The sequence below is a fragment of the Plectrocnemia conspersa genome, unplaced genomic scaffold (assembly GCF_051122295.1).
Source record: "Plectrocnemia conspersa isolate PC_06_02 unplaced genomic scaffold, ASM5112229v1 ptg000011l, whole genome shotgun sequence".
In the NCBI taxonomy this organism is placed as follows: domain Eukaryota; kingdom Metazoa; phylum Arthropoda; class Insecta; order Trichoptera; family Polycentropodidae; genus Plectrocnemia; species Plectrocnemia conspersa.
Genome location: NW_028277175.1, coordinates 21,979,795 through 22,000,086, shown reverse-complemented (window position 1 = coordinate 22,000,086; position 20,292 = coordinate 21,979,795). Strand labels below are relative to the sequence as shown.

Here is a 20,292-nt window from a genome sequence, read left to right as displayed (position 1 = left end):
TTAGTTATCGAATACAAAATTTATTCAATAATATATAAAATATACTAATATAATATTGCAATTCCAAATTTAAAAAAGGCTCGACATAAAAAAATTTCGATCAACTGCTGACAATCAACGTATGTTAAAATTTGAAACGCCTATTATTTCCGAAACATGAACTGTCAGAAAAAAATATAGTGCGTCTTAATGAGCTAATAAGTTTTTTTTACGTGACGAAGACAAACGTTAAGCAATGATTCATAGAAACAACACATTCGAGTTGTTCTGGCCCTTGTTTCCTTTACACAAAGGGTTTCAAGTGCCCCAAAAAATTGACAATGGAGATTTGGTGGAATGCGAGACCAGCTCTGTCAAGATATACGAATTTTACAAAGATACACAAATACAAGCTTCTCAACGAGTGTAATAGACAATGATATTATCGTCTAAGTCGTCATCTTGGAAACTTTGGGATGCTGAGATGTGCTAGGTTAGAATGCAGAATACTTGTAAAAGCTAATTTTGTGAATCCGGGATAATCTCAGTCATACCGGTACGTATGGTAAGTGTATTATATATGTACTTTATTTTTATGTTTAATTTATTTGTGTTCATAATTAAAGGATATTAAATTATTTTATTATACGATTAGTATAAAGATTTATGCAAAGTCTATATAAATTTATATAATTCATGTGGGATGAGAATAGATAGAAATGAAAGATTGTTAATTTTCAGTTATAGCAGTTTTTTGTTATTTTTTAAGTTAATTTGCTTGTTTCAGCTTATAATTATCTATTATTTCTTAAAATTCTAACAACGAAATATAAGGGTCTTGCATCGAAAAACTTTTTAAAATTGTATAAATTGCTTCAATGGTGATTTTGAGGTATCTTTTGTGTACTGTGAAGAATAAAGGTAATTTTATTAATTAAAATAAAGCATTTATTAGAATGTAATTGATGAAGAAAACGACTGTTTACATTTAGGGTATATTTATTTACACTCCTACATTATGCTCGTTCAATAGTTCATTATGCATCTCAACATTCAAAAGCTGTAATAGTATTTTATCATGTAAATCATCCGTTCTTAAACAGATTATTTTTTCAGTTTAACATACACGCATTACAGTTTAACAAATTGTTGTGATTGTATATTTAATAATATAATTTATATAATAGAAAAAAATAGTTTTCAACTAAATGAAAGCACTATCTATGCTTTTTAGAACATTTGAAAATATACACTGTAAGTATATATATAAAATAATGCAAGACTACGTAAGATAAATTTTAGTAATTATTCTTTGTTGTTTTTACATAAAATATATGAGATTCATAAATTCACCTGCGAGATACATTCAAGTTCGTTTTTTAATCAGGCAGTGATTCTGCATTTACATTATATACTTATCTATTTTTTATTTCTAATAAATTCATTGACAATCGTTCGTGGTCGAAAATTATAAACTTATATTATATAAATAGTGTGAAAGCGGCGTGATACATTTAATATGCCAAGAACCTTTTATTTATTTTTCATATATAACGCATTAACAATATACAATATATTAATATAAATAAATAATATTATTGACTCGTTCGTAATTACCGTATTGCTCATATTTTATACTAATTTTTATGAATTAACACAAAACATTTGCTTTTCAATTTTAAAATATATTAGATACATAAAAATGGCGTTTGTTACTATAATAAATAAAGTTCGTCGTTAAAACATAGACACATTACAAGCAATTTAGTAGAACTATAAGAACACAAGTATAACAATATGTAGTAAATATTTGGTTTTTAATATCTCGATTATTTTTATAAAATAAAGCACACATACCCACATTGAGAAAATTCGCTATCTATTATTGTATCAAAGCCTTATTACTTTAACCTAAATTATGAATGTATTGATTTTTGAGACAAATTATAATATCAATATGAATTGCATAGATTGTATTTTTTTTACATAGAGTAATTTGTTTAATTTATGAACATAAAATATAATTAAGATAATACAAAACACACACGTTAATAAATAAATCTTTTAGATATGTAGCTGAAGTGTATAAAACTGTTGAAAACGAGATAGCCTTATAAATATAACTCTTCATTTAAAAAATAAATATATATATGTATATTAAATATCTATGCATGATCATTGATTTTATCAACTAACTTTGTTAACATCGAATTTTATGTAAAATTTCTACAGTATTTTACTATATAATTAAAAAAATCATGTAGAAATCAAAGTGATATGCTCAACTATGAGTGAGATACATTTTTACCATCTATATTTAGCGGTTTACATGATTTATGAGAAACAGGCAGTTTGTTCCTAAGTATAAAGATAAAACTTTCATAGATGTATACCCAATTGTCCAATCAACTCAAAATGTAACATTTCATTAACCTAACCCGCGTCACGAACGCCTTACGGTTATTTACATTACGCGACATACAAATGGTTAAATCGAGTTGTACCTATACGTATACATTTATGGCATACGTATATAAATTTTTATAAAAATCGTTGAGACCCCACTCATTATGTATACGTAATTCTTAGTGATTAGCAAAATATAACTAATTACAGTAGATATTACTTTAAAAAACAAGGACATCATCATAACTGATACGTTTCGAGGCACAGCAAAAGCACGATAACTGAGAGTTGAATTTAGTAATAAATTCTTAGTTTTATTCATATATATATTATAATTATATGTATACATATATATAAATTTGTATGTACAAAGAGAAACGAACGTCATTCGAATAACAATTCCAACAACTTTTAACTTAGGATTTTTATATACGAAAAAAATTGGATGGATTGTGTACGTAAATTATTACAAATTTAATTGACGCGCTTAAATCTACCTTAAAATCTGATGAATTGTATCAGATTAGGTTAATTTTATTCGCGCCACCCTGTATTTATAAAGCATCGATGTAAAAAATGGAATTGTACTTTAGAAGGCTGTACATAATGTCAAACTTATATTTATACAAAAGTAATAAAAATAACCTATGACTTTTTGGCAAAATAACTTATATAAGGTATGAGTTTTTGTTGTTGAAACGCAGAAAGAAATATTCCACTTAAACCTACTCTCAAGTGAACGAAATTGCCTCATGAGTAATATTAATACATATATATTTTTGTAATTCTAATTATACTTTCAGAAAAATGAAACATTGAAACTTAAACTATGAATGGATAAAGCTTTATCAGATTAAAAATATCTACAGTCTATAATGCTGCAATTAAGATAACAAAAACAATTGTTTTCTTAAATAAGTAAGTTATTAAGAGATGCAACATATAAAGAAGTTGAGAAAAATCTTGAAAAACTGGGAGTTTATATTTTTAAATATTGTAATCAAAAAATTATTCTATACTATGTCTGGAATACAGATTAGAAAGTTGTAAGCAGTATTTATTATAAAAAAATATTTTTGGTTGCTTCTTTCAGATCTATTTGAAAGTCAACAGATATATACACAATCGATATTATCACTTTTTTGTATACTTGTATACATGTATCATAATATTATGAATATAATATATATGTATATATATCAATATTGTAAAAAATTAGCAATTCTCAGATTTTGTTTGAAAGTGTATAACTTCAACGATATGAACATATTTTATAATTTAAAAGGTTTTGTTTTGCTATGAAGATTCCCAATTTTACCAAGATTCTATTCCCTTCTTTTTTAATTTTTCTAATACAGCATCTCTATAAATAACTAATCTGTGACTTATTTTTAATTCTCATATCTTTTATAACGATATAAAACAATGTGAAATTTAATCAAGTCAAACTTGATCCATCCAACGATTAAGTTCAAAAACATTTGTCCGAAAGTATACAAATTGACGGATTCAGAGTGTCTTTTATGATAATAATTTTTCATTTAAAAACTATGTTCAAACATTGTATGATTTTTACACATAACACAGAAAGGAATGAAAGTTGAACTATAACTGAATTAACCGGTAACATCTCTGCATTCACATACAATAGTCTGTTAACGTAAAAGCAACATGATTAAGTTGGACGCTAATAACGCTGCGATGGTGCCAGCTATGGTCGTAGCACCACCAGTCACTCTTATATCGCTCTCTTTCAAGAATGGATAGTCGATGACGTGAATTATGCCATTGGTGCATTCCACATCCGGTCTGAAGACATGAATCCATTCGTTTTGCCACTCGACGTAGTAACCTAAGCAAATAAAATTCATTAAAACAAAATTTATAATGGTATAAATATTAAATTAAGTACATACTATTATCAGATTCTTTGATGCGAAGTCTCAACGTGTCTCGGAGCGTCGGCAAAACAAATCCATGAGTGTCGTTAGCCATAAGTTTGATATCGGACATGGTGTAAGCACGATCAGACACGACCAAGTGTCTTTCCAAAATTTGATTAGTCTGCAATACATTATGCTGTTTATATCGGATTAGTTTTTAAGTATACAACATTTACTGAATTCTTTTAAAAAAATTCAATAGTGATTTAATTAATAATCATGTACTTACGTGATAGCTAAAGTCTTCCATGAACAACTTCTTGTAAGAAGACGGATAGTCAGTCTGGAACTTGTGCCAAGCTTTGTTACGTGGTACGAAATATGTGAAACGGTGAGCAGTGCTATTCAATTGGCTGTTGAACGAACATCTTTTGCCGAGGAACCGAGTTTCACTATAACACATAAAATTGTATGTAATACATTAATTATACTTGTTTATAAATCTATTTTAAAGATTCATTTTTAGCTTTTATTAAAATTTCATGCTTATTTTTACAATGTGGCTACATAAAGTAGCCAATGTAAAAAGTTTAATTTTATGTTTCAAATGCTACCCCATACCACATTTACACATAATAAAGTTTTTTTAAAAAATTATATTGAAGTTTTCACAGTATATAATTGAGAGTAGACTATATCTTATTTGTAATACAAAATACAAAAACTTACGCCAATAACAAGGGCATAATTCGCATTTTAATGATTTTGAGTTCTAAAGACGGTCCTTTTATATCTGTCTTTTGCGACTCCAATTGTGCAATAGTGTTCGGAAAGTTTATGAGCTACCTAATCTCACTGATCCGTTTATATTTATTTAATTCTAATCAATGCTATACAATGTTCTTAGTTTGAGTTCATTTTAACTCGGTAACATTTCGTAAAATGTGAGATTATTCGTAACATGGTGGTAAATCATCACAAACGTGTAATAGCTATGTATAGTCACGCTCATTCAAAATATAGTGGCGGAGCGATGAACTTGTGGTTTCAAAGGTTATATTAAAATTATGAAATGTAAGGGAGAATTATAACTGTTTACAATATAGAAAGTATATTGTGCATATTTTACTGACTTGAGCATCGGATCTGTATCCATTTTTTCCAAAACATTTGTGTACGGCATTCCCAGCACCCTGTTGATGATATGTACAATCCCGTTCGTGGCTGCAATGTTTGGCTGTATAACAGTGGCGTTGACTCCGCCGCCTTCCACCGTCAGCGTTTGATTGTTGCCATGGTTCACTATGTTGAAGTAAAGGTGCTTCCTTTCGGCAGCTGTTGGTACCTGGAATATCTAGAGCGGTAACACCGACAAGGAGGTTTTCAGAAGCAAATCTACCACAAGCGTTAGTCAAGCATGTATCGTAACTACTTATATAGATGCAATGTTATAATAATAATAATAATACAATTCATGTTAATACAAATACACAAGCATATTAGATTATGTTAGTAAAGGATTTAGGTTTATAGGGAGATTGAGGTGATATAATTAAATATGTCCATTGATTCATGATTACAGCAATCCTAGGCAGCGATAAAGAGCGACATGTTAGATATATGGTTAATAAATATTATGTATGTATATTAAGCTAGAATTTTCTAGTCATATATAATATGCGAGAGGTGTTTATAAAGTTCTAGGAATTTTGTTCTGTTATTTAATAAGAATTTGTATATGGGGACAAGTCTTGACATACTTATTGTTGATTAGTTTGCTTGATTTTAGTATGTAAAGTTGTGAGCGATAACTTTATTCTTATGGTAAGAGGGTGTCAAGTGAAAAGTACAATATAATATTGGATCGAATAATTGGATAAGAATAGTATGAGTGTTAAAGACGATTATCACAGCAGTCAACCGAATACAACGAAGTGGGCTTATCTTCCAGAATAGTTCATGAGATTCTGCATAATCGCTTGAGAGTATATAGAATTTTTGCTCGTTAGGTACTGTGATTCTTGAAACAGAATATTTGTCATCTACTTTAAAAATATATTGTGGAAATTACTACGCTCGTAACTCTAATTATTAAAAATTAAATGAAACACAGTGCCTGAAAGCAAGAAATGAGTTAATAATTTTATATAAATTATAGGCCAATTTGTAGAACTTTGTAAACATTTCTTGCATACTGGAAACTATGTCTTAAATTAGTTTTATATTATGTCATTAAACTATATTGTATATAAGCTAATCTATAGCATTATAGTCTGTACAACTTGGTTTGATTGTTCATTTTTAATCAGGATAAACTGAAACCGAGAGACATTTCTTTCATTGGGTTTTACCTCAATTTTGTTAAACATTACCTTCCATGCTTCATTATAACCCGCTTATTAAATGCATCTCAATAAATACTAGTTTTAAAAAAGCATATACAAATTCGGCCCAGCTCATCTAAAGATCACCCCAAGATGTTCAGACTTTGTATATATATATTTGTATTACAGTCATGTTATTTAAATGCACACACATTAACACACGCACACGCACACTTTGAATTAAAACTCAGTGATTATATTTATTTAGTCTGAGTTCTATTGTATGATGTTAATAAGCATTAGAGGCAATCGTTGATAACTCGAAACCAAGAATATTACCTGGTGCATATTATGATGGATAATTTTGTCCAAAGGAAGTCGTTCGCGGACGACGTGAAGATTGAGGATTTCCCTGAGCTTTTCTTTGTTCCTGAAAAATATAAAGTTGTATGTTGTATTTTTATAAAAATAGATTTTATTTCAAGTTATATCGAATCTAAACAAAGGTGTTTCAGATTCTCTGGACATTGCAATTTATTGTTGTGTTGGCAAAGGCAAGGCAAGGCGTACATGGAATTCAAGCTACTTGATTCGAAGAGAAAAATCTCGCTTTTAAATGTACCAGTTAAGATTGTTGACTTAATTACTTCATAGCCAACTGCATTTAATTGTACAGTTCTAGAGCTTTTATTCTTGAGAATGAGTTTTTGAATTCAGCGATTTTAAGTATTCAAAGATAAGGGCACGATTATTGTTAATCCATTAATTATTAGTAACACATTACCTGATCAGATTGTTCAGATTAGAATCTTTCCATGCTTCGTTTGAAGGAGCAAACAGCGTCATGTCCCTCATCCGAGTCATGGTTTGCATAAATTCGCCTCCCAAATCCATTATCACTTCGTAAAACTTAAACAAGGGTCCATCTTCTTTTTCCTGTATGTTAAAAAATGTGTAAGAATAATTGTTGCAGAAAATCATAGAAAGTTTTATCTTCGATATTATTATATTATGTTTAAAGAAAAATAACCAGTATTGTAATTAAGTCTCTTTTAGGTCAATTAAATTGAGAAATCAAATCAAAACAACTACTCTAAAAATCTCAGCAAATAGTTACATTGGTATAAAAATCATTGTTAGTTAAGTTTTAAATGCAAAGCTATTAAAACATTGTTAATCAGCGATGGTGAAACATATATGACTGGTTATTGCAATTATTGTTAAAACGTAGTTAGTTTATTGTTAAATATTATTCAATATACGATGCTGAAAGTTTGCTTTGTAACAATTTAGCATCAAACAATATTAATAATTCACACCGAAAACAAACACAATGATAAAATATAAAAATACTTTTGTATACAGAATGGTCCATAACTGCTTTTCCATTTAATAATAACTTTTTGGAAACAAGTTTATGATCAGAATAAGTTCTAGTCTGGTAGAAAAAAACATATCTGAATTTGCTCAGCATTATGTAAAGATAAAGCAATGTTTTAAATCAAATATACCGCAGTCCATAAGCTTAAATAGTTGATATGTTAGTGTTGCAAAGATTCGAAAAGTGTTAAAACATCAGTTTGCATACAAAAGTTGCAGATAGTACACTAAGGTAGATAGAAACAGATAGCACTATGTAGTGTAGAAAGTTAAGAGCAACAGTGGGTTGTATATATTGATAGTGCTATTAATCCATGTTACTGTAAACGTCTAATTACATGAAGTATTTTCATAATAAAGTTAATATTTTTTTTAAATAGTGAAAGCAATAAATGGACCACCCTTTGGTATATATTACTTAAAAAAATAGTATTCTAAACAGCGTAAAGTGATATAATACTCACAATACCCTGTGTGTGAGGAGATACAAGTGAATCAGCCGAAGAGGGAAAACACACGTACAAAACCATGCACCAAAGGGTAGATCGGGTGTTGGTATCCGATTCAAATTATCCGCAAATTCATCACGGGCAGCCCGAATGTGTGAGGCCGACACGGGTAGACAATTACCAAAAAATTAAACAACGTATAAAATAATGTTTTGTATTTACCTTTTTGTGTGTATTTCATGAGTGATCAATGGGCGTGGTGAACGTCTCTTTTTTTCAACAACGTTACCTTCAAAGAGTGACCCGATCGAAATTTATTATAAGCTCTTACATTGGAGACTAATGTAAAATCAACATTATAATAAAGACACATCAATATTATAAAAAATACATAAAGAAGATTATTGTATTGCATAGGTGAATTTCTTATTTATTGATTGTTGAGCAAATTTGGCTCAATTCCATGCTTTTGTGAATGCGATAATTTGTGCAATTAACGCATTATATAAATACGAAATGGTGTCGAAAATATGATATGAAGGTTAGTATTAATTTTTTAGGCGAGTGTTATATATAAATATAATTTGCAGTGCAAAATTGTTAATTGCAAATGTGAAATTAATATCTATATAAACTTGTGTATATTCCGATATAAAATATACAAGCGAAAATTTGTTATAAACTTCATGTGTTATATTATGTCTTTATATGTATTATAAAAATATTTAAAGCTCTATTAGTAATATAATAATATAATAAAAACTATACAAACGTAACTACAAAAAAATCATTTAACGCAAATATGAAAAACTTTTATAATAATTTAATAAACAATATAAAGTAAAATGAAACATATAAATTTTAAAATAAATATATTAAATTGGAACATTATTTCTATTATAGATATAAAAAAGTAAGAAAACATTGTAATAAAAGCAATAATTTTGAAAAATACATTAAGAACAAATTGGAAATTATAGCTATAATATTTTAAACTATTTTTTAAAAAAGGTTTGCATATAATTTATAAAAATATTTATCTGATCATTTTCTAATATTGTACTTATTAATATATAAACAGCTTAGGTTTAACCACACATATCTCATTTTAATTCCCTTATCTTCTATTTTTTATAAAAAAATTACCAAGAGAAATTTACATTTGATTTAAAGAAATGTATTTGAACATGGGCGTTTTAAGGATAAGTATGAGCCAAGGTATTCCTGTGCAATATAGACCATTTATAATTAACTTTCAGATTCAAGTTTAAAAAAATAGAAAAATTGTAATTAAAAAATTAATTTGGGTTTATGTTATTGCTTACTTACTATTTTTTCAAATTAAATAATATTTAGGTAAAAAAATTGGTATATTTTACTAAAAAATTGCTATTTTAAGTTAAAAAAAACTAAAAGTTGCATTTAAAATTATTTTATTAAAAATATGCGAAAGAGGATTTGGCCCCGTAGCGCAAATTTTTCAAATATTTTATTTAAGAAAGAGTCCGCGCAAGAATAAATTTATGGATATTTATGATAAAAATAGCTATTTTAATTGTGGAAAATATTGACATTTTCCACAAAATCAGACAATAAAATATATATATACATACATAACATAACCTTACTTAGCATAACATAAGTTCAAACAAAAGTTGTATATTTGGTAGCAAAACATATTTTGATGCAATTAAATCATAGGGCTAATTTTACAAAGTTATAAAATGCTACCACAATGCAATTCGGTCCATATTGTTCTTTGGCTTAGGCATTTCGCGGCTTAAATAAACATTTGAGATACATGTTATTATTACTAAGACGACTACGTACAAATACAAATATTATAATTGATCTTCAAACTATTTCTATTGTGTTAACTATTCATTTCCATATTTATGTATTTTCTATTATATATATTACTCATTATTATATCATCATATAAAATAATTTATAGATAAACATCAAATATTATAAAACATGCTCTTATAACATATCTCTTCGGCTGTATCGATATTTGTGCATCACATGACAACACCACGTACCACATAAATAATACAAAACACTGTTTACTTGACCAGAAAATTATATATGATAACAGTTATATTAATTGTAAGTTAGTGTGTCGTGATTTTTTTTGTTAGTATTTGTTGCTAATTTTCTGATCGATGTGCATATAAATAAATAAATTTATAAGATATCCATATAGTATATAATCCAGCAAGCTCGGTTATAATAATATAATATAATATATTGCTATGTTACTAAGCAAAAACAAACCCAGCACCGTTCGGCTTTAGCAACAAGTACAAAAAATAAAGGTATGTAAAAAAAGCATAATTTACCTTAAACGACTGTTGTTGTGTCACCCAACATTGAAAGCAAAAAATAATTTGTATTAAAATAAACGTACATGAAAAACTGAACAATGTATTGAAAAATCATCGTTTAATGTATTCAATAAATATTAACCATATGTATTATAAAATAAAAATTATGTATTTATTTAATATAATATCATGTAAACCCCTTGTTGAATCTGTATTGTGTCAAAAATTAAAACATTAAATCATTGTTAGCTGTGCAAATAACCGCGACTACTCGTGAGATTCTCTAAACACTTCAGGCTTGCTCCGGCTTAATACTAAATCCATTAGCTCGAGTCAAATAAGCAAATCAAACATATCATTAATAATTATTTAAAAGTAACCTGTTATGTAATGAGGCAGATGGTTTGTTAAAGGAAAAGGGATAATATAAAACAGATAATTGAGAAAAGCAAAGATACTACTTGACTACTGGGCATTTATTTATTTTATTTTATTATAAATCTTCCATTGCAACATGACAGGGTGAACACAAGCAAGAACTACTAACTAAGTAGTGAGACATCAGACTGAAATCAAAGTCTGTAATTTAGTGACATTTATTTTATTAGTAATAAACTATTATTACAGCTTATAATTAATAAAAGTCACTATAGGCTCGATTTTATTTTTTATTATTAATCTCGATATTTATTTGTGAGATTAGGAAAATCTAAAAAAACCGAAGCTGTGTTCTTTATGTGGGAAATCACTAATTTTTTCTATGCTGAAGACACAAGTGAAGAATAAATAGTTGCAATAAGTAGTTTGTTAGGATTAGGTTTTCATTGATTTTGTCTTTTTACGGTAAATACAATTTGGAAATAAAAATACGAACAAGGATAAAATATAATCACCATATCAACATGAATAAAGAAGCAATGCTTCAATACTTGGTGCTGGAAACAATGCTCCGAATACAATGGAGGACAAAAATTATACTAAAGTTCACTTCAGAAAGAAAGCAGACAATTTGTTACATTTAGTAAATCCCATTCAGTAGCGTAGCTAAAATTGCCGCCTCCCCCCATGCATTTTTTGCACGGTCATAAAATCAGCATTTCTTGAAATAATAAATTGGTTATTATTAAGATCTTGTTACTCGTGGATTAATATATGTTTTAGTGCATTCAGGGTTAAGAAGATCCCATCGCGAATATGCCGCCCCCAAGCAAGTACCGCCTGGGGCGGCCCGCTTCCTCCGCCACACCATAGCTACGCCACTGATCCCATTACATGCACAGGAAGAGGAAAAGCATTGACAATAAGTAAATCTTATAGGAGGTTTCTAATGGGAGAGATGGAGGTTCATATTCTGACATTTGACGTAAAACATTAATTTTCAATACTTACTTCTTTTGATCCTCTATATATAAATTTATTAAATAGTGAACATCTATCATTTCTTACCTTTCCAATTGCCGCACAATAACTTAATGTATCAATTAAATAAGTGTGACGTCTAAAATCAGTATCATATGTCTATTTTCTATGGCTACATTACTATATATGTGGTTATATTGGTTTTAGAATTCGATTGTTTTAATAATGTCACTTATTAGTTTTATAAAAATAAGACATTAGTATAATTCTCATACATTAGTAAACATAGGTTAATTTCATATGAAGACATGTCTAATATTGATTCTAGATACACAAAACGTAGACATTTAATAGGTTACTTTTAAATGTATAGATTTCCTTATTTGACGTATGAAATGCTTATTTTATAACACGAAGCCGTTTGTGCTCATATCAACAGTAAAAGCTCGTGAGGTAGTCGTGAAACTTTTACAATTTCACGCTTAACATTAACAAACTCAGCTAAATCTCTCATCCAAATTAAACTAAAGTATATCACATATCGACGGTTGAATTAAAAGTTGAATATATAGATTCAATTCATAATTTAACCGAATTTTTACAATATTTCTTATATTATATACATTAAACATAAGATGAAATTGAATCATGGATTGATTTATGGTAAAATGAAACTGACCTCTAAAAATTGAGTCACGGAGGTATCGACGACCATCAACGGTCGTTGGATTAAGTGCAATACGCCGTTGCGCAGCGGTATGTTTCCAATGACTATATCGGCCATCACTACTCCAGTAGCATGCTTGGCGTCGCCCAATAATGTATTGGACTTAATATAATCTGTAATCGATTGATTATAAATATGATATTTATGTAACACAGTATGAACATATTATAAAAAGGCAAACTTACGGTTGCCTTCCTCCGTTTTGGAGAAAGATATGGTCACTTTGAGATTGTCGGAGAACGCCAACGTTTCATAAGGGTGATCGTCCGGGGTGGCTCTGGTGAAGAGCACCAAATTCGGGATGACGTGTCCGTCGACGACACGGGCGTCGATCAGCTCGGGTCGTGGATGTGGCTAATTTGTATGTAGACATAATTTGTATATTAATATTAAGCACAGTAATGAATACTACATAGCAAGAACGGTTATAGCAACTGTAGTATTGAGCGCTTTTATCTTGTCAATTGAATATCATCTTTTGGGTAGAAAGATTTATTTAATCGCAAGTATTGCATAGATAAATATTATTTAACCTGTTACTGAGTCTATATAATCTTGTAATTATAATACATATCAATGTACATGTATAATATATATTCTTTTAAAATAATTTATTTCGTTGCATTGACATAATAAGAATTCGCAGTAGACAAAGAGCAAAGTTCCTAACAGTGTCAGTTACCCATATTAGTTAATTGGTATATATACATATATATGTATATCAAGAAAATGTGGTCTGTTGGAGTATGGGACTTTCCTCTTTGTTCGTAATGAGTAATGATTAATAGAGTAAGACAGGGCATGATTTATCATAGTCCAATACATGATACACTCTGCTCGCGGCCTGCATGCAGACATAACTAGGTTATTAGCGCCCTCGACAAATTATTGATTGGTTACCTTTTTATAACATTTGTAAATTAAAAGTAGTTGTATTTTTAACATGAATTGATTAACGTGAAACGGGACATAAAATACATATGTATATACAGGATTGACTATATATGTAGGTTGTTACAGAGCCCAGAGAATACAGAACTCAAATTGTTTTGATCTTTGCTTTTTCTTCTTTCTTTACTATGGGTCCTTTTTGTGGTTTTGCCACTATTTTAGACACACATTAGAAAATTCTGCTATCTATGCTAGATACACATTAATGTACTAAAAATAAATCAAGTAAGTTTATATCTATCTATAATAGTTATAAAATGATATTTGCATGAAGTCAAAATATTACATGAAGATGATCTAAAATGGTTTCTACACTATTGACTTAAATTGACTGACCAGACCTGACAGTACTCCACCATGTTACCATTCAGATTGATTCAGTATTTATAGCCTAAAGTTAATGGATGCAATTATATTTAAACTAGATATATAAGCATGTTCTTGCTATGTAATTCACATAATAAACATAGAATGAGGAATATACTTTGAATCCTTCATCGACAGGCACGAAGAATGTATGTCTGCCTTCATTGTTGAATATTTCTTGTTTCTTCAACTGGTTGACTTTTTGTCTGAAGGATCTGTAATTTATATATCATTAGTATATTTATAAATATTTACAAATATTTACAAATTTACCTTAATCTGTGTTGTTGAGTGTCGAAACTCTCAGAAGAGAACAGGAACTGTGCGGCATCCGGATTGTATATTACCCCAGCAGATGAAGATGCCGCCGGAGTGACAGGAACCAAAATGTCATCAATCACGTGCAATACCTAAAGATATTTGTTTACATGTGAATGTATGTTAGCTATGTATTTTTAGGTTTTGGCAAAATAAAAGCATACCTGAATTTTGTTATTGTGATTTTGTGCTTTGTAGTTGGAGCGGTGCATTAATATCTTGGCCGTGTTTATGAATATGTCGTCGTGGTGTGTGTTCTTGCGTCTGCTCACCCACAACGGTGGATTACCGTCCAGCTCTGAGTTCACAGAACGGCCTAGATTCTCTAACGTTACTGCAACGTTGGCTGTAAAAAGTAATTTAAAAAATTGTAAAGGTTACACTGTAAAACAATATTTTACATTTTTTTACAAAAGTAACTTTTTATGTGTTACCCAAACAAATACTAAAGAGAAATCGTCAAACTTGTAATATACAAGAACAACGTAAACAATAAGATCAACAGACTTTCAAATTCCTGAAACAAAAATCACATTTTACAATAGGCGTTGTTTTGCTTAACCACAGTTTATTTCTGGTATTTTTTATAGTCATTGTGATGCGACCGCAATAGTTTCGTTTATAAAGAGCCACACAAGAGAAACACTCATGCATCATTGTAATGATAAATTATTAATTTAAACTGAGTTTTGAGGTTCTAGAGATTTAATTTTGTCCTGCAGTAAGCTTGTAATGGTTTATGTAACATATTAAAAAGTTAAAAAAATTGCGCATAAAATGTAGTGTATCCAATACAAAAAAAAACTTGATATTTGTTTAGACAGATAAAGCAAGGACGTCATTTCAGTTATTTTCAGAGAGGGGGGGGGGGGGAAGTTGGTCAGTCAGATTCATAGTATTTCATTAAATGACATGCATTTTTCTGGCCAAATTCAAGGGGTCACTGTTTAGAATCCACGTCAAAAGTAATAAAATCGTGTCGTCGCAGTGGAAACGCTCGGTTATTTAGCGTTCATATTAGGACATTTTATAACAATATTACAACTGACAATAAGTGAGAATCGAATGGAGCATATCTAAATAGAATTTTGACCAATAGGAGAGTGCAAAAACAGTTATCTCTTCTCAGAAGTTAAAAATCCACGTCAAAAGCAATAAAATTGTGCCGTCGCCGTTGCAGTGGGAACTCTCGTTATCAAGCGTTCCCATTGCAACGGCGCAAAAGTTGATCAATCAGTGGTTGTTTTTTAATATTATATTTTTTTTTTAATATTTTCGTTTTTTTTAATAATATTTCAAAAATTCATAGTATTTTATTAAACAATATGCCCTTTTCTGGTCAAATTAAAGGATAAGAGAGAAGGGGAAAATTACTCTACCAGCCCCCCCCCCCAAATGACGCCCTGAGATAAAATTTTCCTAGATTTTGCTGGTCTTATGGATGAATATTTTGGTGAAGAGTTAAAAAAGAGATATGTTATGTTTAAAATAATATAATATAAGCATTATATTAAAAATAAAAATGTATATTTTTTATTGTAGTGATATATGTTATGTTGAATGTGTATTTTTTATTGATATCAAAAATATGATTTATAATTTTATTGGTCACAGTAGCGTAGCTAAGGGGGTTTAGGGGGGCAAAACTTTACAGTAGTTTAGAAGCATTTGCGCCCACCAGAAGGCCTACGCTACCAGTGCGCCCCTGATGCCACGCCGCCACAGAACTGCCCCCCAGGGCCTGCGCCGCTAGAGACTAAGCAATACCATAACATAGTACTTAATTGAAGGTAATCTTATTTTGTAACAATAAGAAGAATTCTTTTAAATAATTCAATTGCGTCTTATAAAAACTATAAACGCCACAGCATTTCAAATCAACTTAAAATATAAGCTTTTGGGGATGCGCAAAATTCCCTTAGTTTAAATTATGCGCTGACTGAAAATCTGTTATTAAATTTTATTTTATAGTTAAATCTATGTATTTAAACAGGTAATCTAAATTATTATTAATTTTATAAATATTTAAAAAATATAATTGGTTCACATAAAACTATAGATCGTTGAAATTACTACTATTTTAGTTGAACATATGTTGTGACATCGTGTTTTAGGTCGTAACTTATTTTAAGATGTATTTTTGATCAACTAATATTTTATGCAAAGAAATTACGCGCATCAAGAAACTTGAGGATTTTATCACAAAGATTATAATAATTTAGCTTGTATTATGCATTATGAAGAGTTATAAATTTGTTCCGTTTTCCTATACTAATTTATATTTTAATTCAAAACTTAAAATGAAATTTCTTGCTGCCTCATCAGTCATGGTACTTTTTCCAAACATATTGCAAATTGCTTCCAATTTACATGTCTAACAATCCTTCCATTTCACTAACTGCTATAGTAAATTTATTATTATAATGTGATGTTAAAGTTCCTGTTAACTACTCCAAATAAGTAAACACTCATAATCTAAGTCATTATTCAAGGATAGAAATTAAATTAAATATGCACATAAAATCTGTTTCGGACTAGAAATTAATACTTTTATAAGTTAAAGTTAAAGATTAGTTGAGATACATAAATAAAATATTTGTTGCCCTACTTGAGATACAAAATTATTGTATACAGTTATAACTTATTTAAAACATATAATTTTTTCAGAATTTATTATTAAAATATAATTTTAAAACTATACGAACCAACGCTAAACTGAATTTTAGTGATGACAAAACAGTAGCGTTCGTATCATTCATAGTTTGTTAAATGACTCGCATTTTCATTTTAGCATGTCGGTAAAAATACAATTTCACGCAGGGAACACGCCCTCCGGATATTGGCAATATTTCCGATGAGTAAGTCACTTAATTCGTTTTGGGGGGCCAGACAAATCGCATTATTAAAGCAAACCACCGGAAGCCATATTCGCTTCCGTGGCTACTTGCGGTAGATATGTATGTGTGTGTTTGTTCTGAACATATGCTGATTGTTGTCATGGTATCAGCAAAAACAACCCCTGGCTAATCCTGATGCGATCAGAGTGGGTACTTTAATTTCATCGCTTGACTAGCTAATGAAAAGAGTATGCGTCTTTTGTTGTTACGTATCATAGATATAGCTAGATCTGCAAATTGAAGTTCGATGAGCGAAGCCCTTCAAAATCGTTTGGGAAATATCGACGAATTATATAATACATTTGGCCGTATTGTAATATACTTTTATTTTTTATTTAATAGTTATTTTATATATTATGAAAATATATTTAATATCGTTATTTTCACGAAAAAAGTATTAAGAGTTGAAGGGAAATTTAAATGAGTAATATATAAAATAATTGTTCCATAAAACGAATTGCTTATGCATCACTGTCGGATAGATGGTGAGCATTAGTCAGAACAGTAAACACCTTTACTGAAGAAATAATATATTTAGTTTATATATATTTTTACTGGTAAAAATGTATTCCGATATGATTTCACTGAAATGACATATTAAAATAAATATTTTCGGGATAGATTCGAGACAGTTTTTTATAGATTTTCTTTGAGGGATAAACCGAGAATTTCTGGTTAGGAATCAGGGACTTCATTTCTGATTACTTAGAGAGAAGGAGGCAAAAGTTGGCCAGTCGGTGATCGTTTTTCAGTACTGCTGAAATAACTTTTTGTTTGGAAAGGATGCTAGCTAGATAATATTATACATTCTAACCTGCGCATAATTCTATTATTTTTCCACCCTTTGGTTAACGATCGCCAGAGTAGCCGTTTGAACTGTTTCTACTTTAAGGCGTAAAAAAAATTCGTGGGTGTGTCCAAGCAGCGATGCAATTGTACCACAAGCATCCTTATCTGCGATTCGACAGAAGTGTTTCAAAACAAAACTATAAAATATGTGACACTTAATGACATACAGGAGATGGGCAGAAACGCTGCGAAGTCACAGAGAAAAATCATCACATGAATTCATCACTTTGCCAAACGGCTGGGAGCGAAGTTGGGATTTACAAACGCGTATATCAGTTTTACATCGACGAATGAAGGCTACACATTCTACACAACAGCAGTTCAAATTTAATTGATATATTTTTTTATAAATATCATTAGTTGGCTACAATATTCTTAAAATATTTAACCTACTTTATTGATATTTGAAATTAAAAAAACATTTTTTTGGTAAAATAAAAAATAAAATTTCTTACCAATATGATAGAGAATCAGTGCTTCGTCCACTGGTTTTGTATATTTCTGGAACGCTTCGTTGGTCGGCGCAAATATGGTTAAATGTCTATATTGCAGAGATGAATTTATACTCTTGCTGCGCTCCAAAACTGCATAAAACTGTAAAGAATAAAAATAAAAGGATTAACAAACGGCGTTGAATATTCAGCAGCGCTTAATGAATTAATTGGAACCAGGCGGGTAGCAGATGGCGGTATTGTGAATAGACGAGAATTACACAATGAATTTCATTATCAACCGGAAACATGCACAGATAGTAAATCTTGGTTTTATAGGTCGATAATAAAAAAGTCGATTTCTAGTCTATGTTAACTTTGTCCAAAGAGCGGGTGAACTTTTAAGAAATAAAGTCTTGAGGGAGAATTTCGTAATTAGGTTGCCTGCAAAGTTTTCGCATAAAATTTGATTTTTAAGCAGAAAAATGATAATGTAGAAAGCTGTCGGCGAAGGAAAAAAATGTGACGTTTTCATCGATGGTTAAAATTGACCGAATTGAAATCAAACTTTGGTGAGTTATGATGACAAAGTTGGTTGGTTGAAAATTAAAATACATACAGAATTACAATATAAAGCGATATAGATGTTAATGATGACGTAAGAAAAAATTAATAATAAGGCATTCGTTCCATAATTGATTCATATTAAGTTGTCTAAAAATCACTGCCGTTATTAAACAGTAAACCTAAAAAAAAAAAATCAAAGTTCGGAATTATATATTTTATTGCACAAATATATTGCATGTTATTTAGTAACTAACTTTTAAATTCCATGCCTACCCAGTTAAATTTAATACAATCTTCAGTGGAATTTCTAATGAAATTTACTTTATACAAACATAATTTAATATAATCAAGATAAATCCATACTTAGCAGCTAAAGCTCCTCGAACCAAAATACGTTGGCAATACATAATTGAAACCCAATTAAACCTTTCTTCTGCGATGGGATTTAATCAAATACGCTTATATTTTTTTACCTATTTAATCTCCGGGAAGACGTCCAAGTAAATAAATTGCCCAGAAAAGGGTTATTCCCGTAGATAGATAGCACTAGCTGGATCCGAACCGCTTTCGGGTAATTATCAAGACAAATGCGCTTTCATAAATAATGAAGTTAACCGGGACTCGTTTACGGCTCAGTCCGCGAATATCCGATTAATTAATCCTCGTAGAGCCCATCTGGGTACGGTGGGATTTAGGGAAATCTTGAGGACCCGTCGTCGCATTAGGGTTTCGAGACCCCCGGACCGCAGGAGCCTGTGTGCTTTGCGCTTTTTGCATATTTGTCCGCTAATTTGGGGCGGCTGTATATTTTGTCGGTTCAAAGCGGGTTAGTTGATGTTAGACACAGTTTTACAAAGTTTCAGTATGAATCGAGTCAGTGTCGGAAAGTAAGCAAGATGAGATCTAATTGAATATTCATGGAATTTTGGAGCGACTGCAGGGAGTTGTTTGTATACAATATGGGTTTGTTTGTTTTGAAAAACATATACGTAATAAATTATAAATTAAATACATTTGTACTTTTTGCACGTTAATTTTCTCGCATATACACTGCTATAGAAACAGTGATTTATATACAA

General features: G+C 29.9%; 1 protein-coding gene across 7 annotated transcripts in view; it reads right to left on the bottom strand.

Moving 5' to 3' along the window:
- Positions 1-960: 960 nt before the first annotated feature.
- Fas1 (fasciclin 1 Fas1 domain-containing) overlaps positions 961-20,292 on the bottom strand; it is a 243,167-nt gene continuing 223,835 nt past the window's right edge. Inside the window, exons 2-14 of one of the 7 annotated variants that reach the window (XM_088197262.1) lie at positions 18,671-18,809; positions 14,634-14,815; positions 14,425-14,561; positions 14,270-14,366; positions 13,020-13,188; positions 12,787-12,947; positions 10,764-10,772; positions 7,377-7,528; positions 6,932-7,022; positions 5,402-5,622; positions 4,558-4,720; positions 4,302-4,449; positions 961-4,237 (exon numbers count right to left, since the gene is read on the bottom strand). In XM_088197262.1, coding sequence (XP_088053388.1) covers positions 4,041-4,237; positions 4,302-4,449; positions 4,558-4,720; positions 5,402-5,622; positions 6,932-7,022; positions 7,377-7,528; positions 10,764-10,772; positions 12,787-12,947; positions 13,020-13,188; positions 14,270-14,366; positions 14,425-14,561; positions 14,634-14,815; positions 18,671-18,809 — 1,866 coding nt within the window. In that variant the 3' untranslated portion in view covers positions 961-4,040. Of the gene's footprint in view, positions 4,238-4,301; positions 4,450-4,557; positions 4,721-5,401; positions 5,623-6,931; positions 7,023-7,376; positions 7,529-8,436; positions 8,728-10,763; positions 10,773-12,782; positions 12,948-13,019; positions 13,189-14,269; positions 14,367-14,424; positions 14,562-14,633; positions 14,816-18,670; positions 18,810-20,292 lie in introns of those variants that run through there. The other 6 variants (XM_088197263.1, XM_088197264.1, XM_088197265.1 and 3 more) reach the window with 6 other exon arrangements.